The sequence below is a fragment of the Chiloscyllium punctatum genome, chromosome 2 (genome assembly GCF_047496795.1).
Source record: "Chiloscyllium punctatum isolate Juve2018m chromosome 2, sChiPun1.3, whole genome shotgun sequence".
NCBI classification, from domain to species: domain Eukaryota; kingdom Metazoa; phylum Chordata; class Chondrichthyes; order Orectolobiformes; family Hemiscylliidae; genus Chiloscyllium; species Chiloscyllium punctatum.
This window is the reverse complement of record NC_092740.1, coordinates 16,892,128-16,897,033: the sequence shown is the minus strand read 5'-3', so window position 1 is coordinate 16,897,033 and position 4,906 is coordinate 16,892,128. Positions and strand designations below refer to the sequence as shown.

Genomic DNA, 4,906 nt, shown 5'->3' with positions numbered 1-4,906 from the left:
AGATGGATTAGCATTGGGAAACGTAGGGTTACGGAGGGGGTGGGTGTGGGTGGGATGCTGTTTGGAGGGTCAGTGTGGACTGGATGGGATGAATGGCCTGCTTCCAAATTGTAGGGATTCTATGACAGTCTATTATCCACCACTTTATCTTTGTTTCTTGAATTAATTTCGACTGTGTTCCACCTTATCCATTTACTCTCTCCCAGATATTGAGTTCTTCTGTATCTAGATTAGCTAGAAATCTAATTATATTGTGGTTACTGAACTTGAATTTTATTCTCCTTTCAAGCTTTTCCCTTGTACCAGTTCATTAGCCAGAGTAAGGAAAAATAATCCAACTTTCCTCATTATGACTTGCATCTCGCTGGCTTACACATTTCTGAATACAACCAATTAATTCCTTCCCATTCTGACCGCAATCATAACTTTCAACCGCCAAGGTTAAACAGCCCTATTATTACATCTGCATTGTTCCTGCAAACGTAGCATCTCAAGAATTGGGACAAACAAACGCTTATTATCTCGCTTTGCATTCTCCTGGTAGCTGCAATGGTGGTGTTTTTGACTAATTACATTAATTAGTCTCCATCTGTAAGATCATCACCATGAAGGAGCGATAATCTTGATGGTGTAGAACTTTAAAAACAATCCCCCAAATCTGTTAAGCATTCAAAATGTTCACAGATCACTCCTGAACTGGTTACCGAAATGGTATTTTCTAAAAACAATCAACTTTCCATTTGAATGAGTCATAGAGTCACACAGCACGGCAACAGACCCTTTGGTCCAACCAGTTCATGCCGAACATAATCCCAAACTAATCTAGTCCCTCCTGCCTGCTCCTGGTCCATATCCCTCCAAACCTTTCCTATTCATGTATCTATCCAAATGTCTTTTAAACGTTACAATTGTACCCGAGTCATGAGTGACTATTCCCACTGTCTCCTGGATAGTCCTGCTCTAAAGATTGACCACTCACTCCTTGAAATATTGGTTGGCATCAGATCTCCCATGGGGGATGGTCAGGTGCTGTGTGGGACTGATAGCCAATCAAATTTGCAACACTCATAGTCCACCCACCTTCTAGTTAACTGCATCACGTTTGAGACCCTGTCCTGGTGAAAGCACGTTACTATAATGTTACTGAGGTGCTAATCCTGATAGTTTGATGGAGATTTGAATTTAACATCTCCTGCATAGCTTTCCTAAGGCGAGGAACTGGAATCCTGAGAGGAAGGGAGATGAGGACAACGGAATCCAAGAAATGCGAGCATTTTATTTTAGCAGGAGTGCTTGTGGGATGGAATGTGCAGCGATCCAGATTAACCTTTTGTTCTAAGCAATCAACCTCCTTACCCAAAGACATTAACTGTCTCATCTCCCACCCCCTTAATTCAGTGTCAGGACAACACCCAATGTTGTTTCCATGATTCTTCTGTTACCGGGGCCTATCGGTTATCAGAGATAAAGACAAATGACAATGAACTCCTGCCAATAGCTTTGGAAGCACCACTGAATTCACAGGTTTCTTGAATTTCCCGATGGACACAATTATTCTCACCCACTGCTTCACTGTTACATGTTAGGACCACTGTTTTGAAAGATTTTGCTTTTTATTTATTCTCTTTCATGCAGAGATTTCATCTTCTGGATGGAAGGTGATACTCTGGTCTTCTAAATGGTGCAAAATTCTCTCCCTTCATTTCTTTCATCTATTTGGCAATCTTTTACACAATAACACAAGGTCCTTATTTTCTTGAGAGTTAAGTCCAGGTGGACTCAGTGTTAGCTCCACTGCTCACAGTGCCCGTTCCAACACAAATTTAACAACAGGGTGGCCAAATATGCAGGCATCAGCTGAAACTGCAAAACGTATCAGAGCATTTCTCTCACAATTGCAGCCTAATAGATGAAGAAATGCCATTGGGACAAGATTACAATACAACACGGTGCCATGTATGACTTTGCATAAAAAAACCAGAACTCTACAGCGATTACTTTAGATTCATGAGCTGCAGATAGGAAGAATTAATAAAATTGAGCATTCAGATTTAGTCGGAAAGCGAAACAAAATGTTGGAAATACCCAGCATCGGGGGGGTGAGGTGGGGGTGGGGGGGGGGGTGGGGAGAGGGAGGGAACCTTAGGTTAACATTGCGCTGCACACCAAACTTCTAACCACAGAATTGTCTTTTTATTAGAGATTCTTGCTTTCACTGCCGGTCACGAACAAATCGTTGAATTCAACTCAGATGGACAGGTGTTGCTGAAAGTGCAATCTCGCACAAAGAATTCAATGATGACGATCAACGATAAAAATGAAATCAATCCACATATTTGGCAATTAAAAAATTTAAACAGTGTCATGTTGCCAGGCACAAATTTGAATGGGGGGGAAGGAAGAAAGCTAAGTATTACATATTGTAACTGCGAAACATTTGGCACAAGAAAATATCAGAACTAAATGTTAGTTAGAATTTAACTCTTTCACGTTTGGCTGGTTGGATACTTATAAAATCGAACCATCATCATATACAATCAAACCAAACAATAAGTATTTGTACACGTATATATGGAGAGAGAATGTGTATATATATATAATATATAAAACACAGTTTGCAATGCAGAGTGATGCATGGGTTCAATTTCCACACCAGCTGAGTTTACCATGGAGGACTCTCCTTCTCAACCTCTCCCCCTCACCTGAGGCATGGTGACCGTCAGGTTAGAGCATCAGCAGTAAAAGCAAACAGGGGATTCCGAAGATCTCCTCAGTTTAGGGACTGACTCTGAGCTGGCTGTTGACAGCCAGTATACAGAGTGGAGTTCCTGCTAGGCAGAATGAAACAGAACACCACCAGTCCTCTTGCTCAAATGAGGCAGCAACCCTGTGATCTGGTAGGACATGGAGACATCACCTTTATGATAAATCCATACATACAGCATATAGATTATGTACATTCTCAGACCCAGAGACAGTTTGAAAACCAAAGAATGGGGGGCATCAGTGTATGTGGGGAGGAGGAGGAGAGGCTGAATTAAAATGTCCTTTTCTTGGGTTTGAAGAGGACTTTGTGAAACGCCCTCCTGAAGTCCTGGTTGAAGATGGTGTAGATGACCGGGTTGAGGGAGCTGTTGCAGTAACCAATCCAGAAAAAGAACTTGAAGAGGGTCTCGGGGACCTCACAGAGCTCCCGGCAGATGCCGTACAGGCTGTAGCTGAGAAAGAAAGGCAGCCAGCACAGCACGAACACCCCCATCACCACGGCCAGCACGAAGGTGAAGCGCTTCTCTCGGGCCTGGGAGGCCTTGCTCCTGGACATGCGGCTGCCCCTCCTCCTCCTCCGGGTGGAGAACACATCGAAGGAGCGGCTGCTGGAGCGGGAGAGGCGCTGGCGGCTCAGGCTCGGCTCCTTCTTGGAGCTCTCCTTTTTGGAAGGGGGGGTCTTGGAGACGGAGCTGTCGTCGGGCTCCGCCGCCGAGCAGTAGTGGCCATTCTGGCGCTCCCCTCCCGCTGCTGGCCCGCTGCCGGGAGCAGCACTCCCTTGGTCCCCCGCCTCCTTGAGGGAGGCGGCTCGGCTGGCGGCCGCCTCCTCGGTCTGGGAGGAGCCGTCCGGGCCGTTCCTCTTCACCGACAGGCTGCGGGTCCGGTGCTTGGCCACCCGGTAGATGCGGAGGTACACCAGCAGCATGATGAGGCAGGGCGCGAAGAAAGAGGCGCCACACGACAGCAGGATGTACCAGGTGTCGTCGTTGATGCGGCAGGCGGGCCGGAGCTGGTCGTGGTCCACCACCCGGGAGGTGGAGATGAGGGGAGGGAAGGAGATGATGGCCGAGGTCAACCACACGCTGACTATGGCGCCCTTGATCCTGCCGGGAGTCCTCTTCAAGTTGTACTCCACCGCCTTGACAATGGACCAGTACCTGTCCAGGCTGATGGCACACAGGTGCACGATGGACGAGGTGCAGAACAGCACATCCAAGGCCAGGTAGACATCGCACCAGACCGCCCCGAAATACCAGTAGCCCATCAGCTCGTTGGCCAGCGAGAAAGGCATGACCAGGGCGGCCACCAGGATGTCCGCGCTGGCCAGGGACACCAGGAACAGGTTCTGGGGAGCCCGCAGAGCCCGGCTCGTCAGCACCGCGATCACCACCAGGGTGTTGCCCGCGATGGTGAACAGGATCAGGAAGCCCACCAGGGCGGACAAGCCGGCGACGGCTCCGGCCGAGTACTGGCCGCTCTCCGGCCACGCTGAGGCATTGAAGGCGGTGGCATTGAGCGTCCCCATCTCTCCCCCCCCCCCCCCCCCCCCTCACCTCTGTCCCTTACACACTCACACACAGTCCGCTGGGGCAGGTGTTGGTCAGGGTAGACCTCCCCTCCGCATTGTCCTCAATTCCAATTCCCAAATGATCATCTCGCTCCTCTTCCTCTGTCTCTCTCTGTCTGTGAAGAGTTGGACGGCAGCCCCCCTCCAGACATACACACACTCTCTCTCTCTATGTATCTCGGTCTATCTCCACTTCTTGTACTTCTCTCTATGCCCTCATTGCCTTTCCCTTGGTAACTGCAAGCATGGACAAAACATTACCTCGACTGGACTCTCAGGGGCAACCCCCTTTGCACCAATTGGCGAAATCCACTCCAGATCACTTAAATCCCGCGGTCATCTCGTTTAAACTGTGTGTGTGGGGTGTGGGCTTGGAGGGTTTCAGTGGTCTCCAGCGCGGTGAACAAAGCCCACACACACTCTCCCTGAACCCTGTCCATTCACTCACCCTCCCCAATACACACACACACTGAACCCTTCCCCTAGCAAAACTCCAGGTTGTCCCAGTGTCAGAGCGCGACTCGATCGCCCACCCGCCCCCTTTCCCTGCCATTGGCAGCCAGCCCCCTCCAA

General features: G+C 49.0%; 1 protein-coding gene across 1 annotated transcript; it reads right to left on the bottom strand.

Annotated features, from left to right (window-relative positions):
• Positions 1–2,187: 2,187 nt before the first annotated feature.
• On the bottom strand, positions 2,188–4,291 carry adra2c (adrenoceptor alpha 2C). The gene has a single exon (XM_072582889.1). It carries the CDS (start codon positions 4,289–4,291, stop codon positions 3,038–3,040), a length of 1,254 nt encoding a protein of 417 aa, XP_072438990.1. The 3' UTR covers positions 2,188–3,037.
• Positions 4,292–4,906: the final 615 nt, after the last annotated feature.

Excerpts from the sequence above, each read along its gene's own strand:
- adra2c (XM_072582889.1), bottom strand. The coding sequence starts at position 4,291 with ATGGGGACGCTCAATGCCACCGCCTTCAATGCCTCAGCGTGGCCGGAG.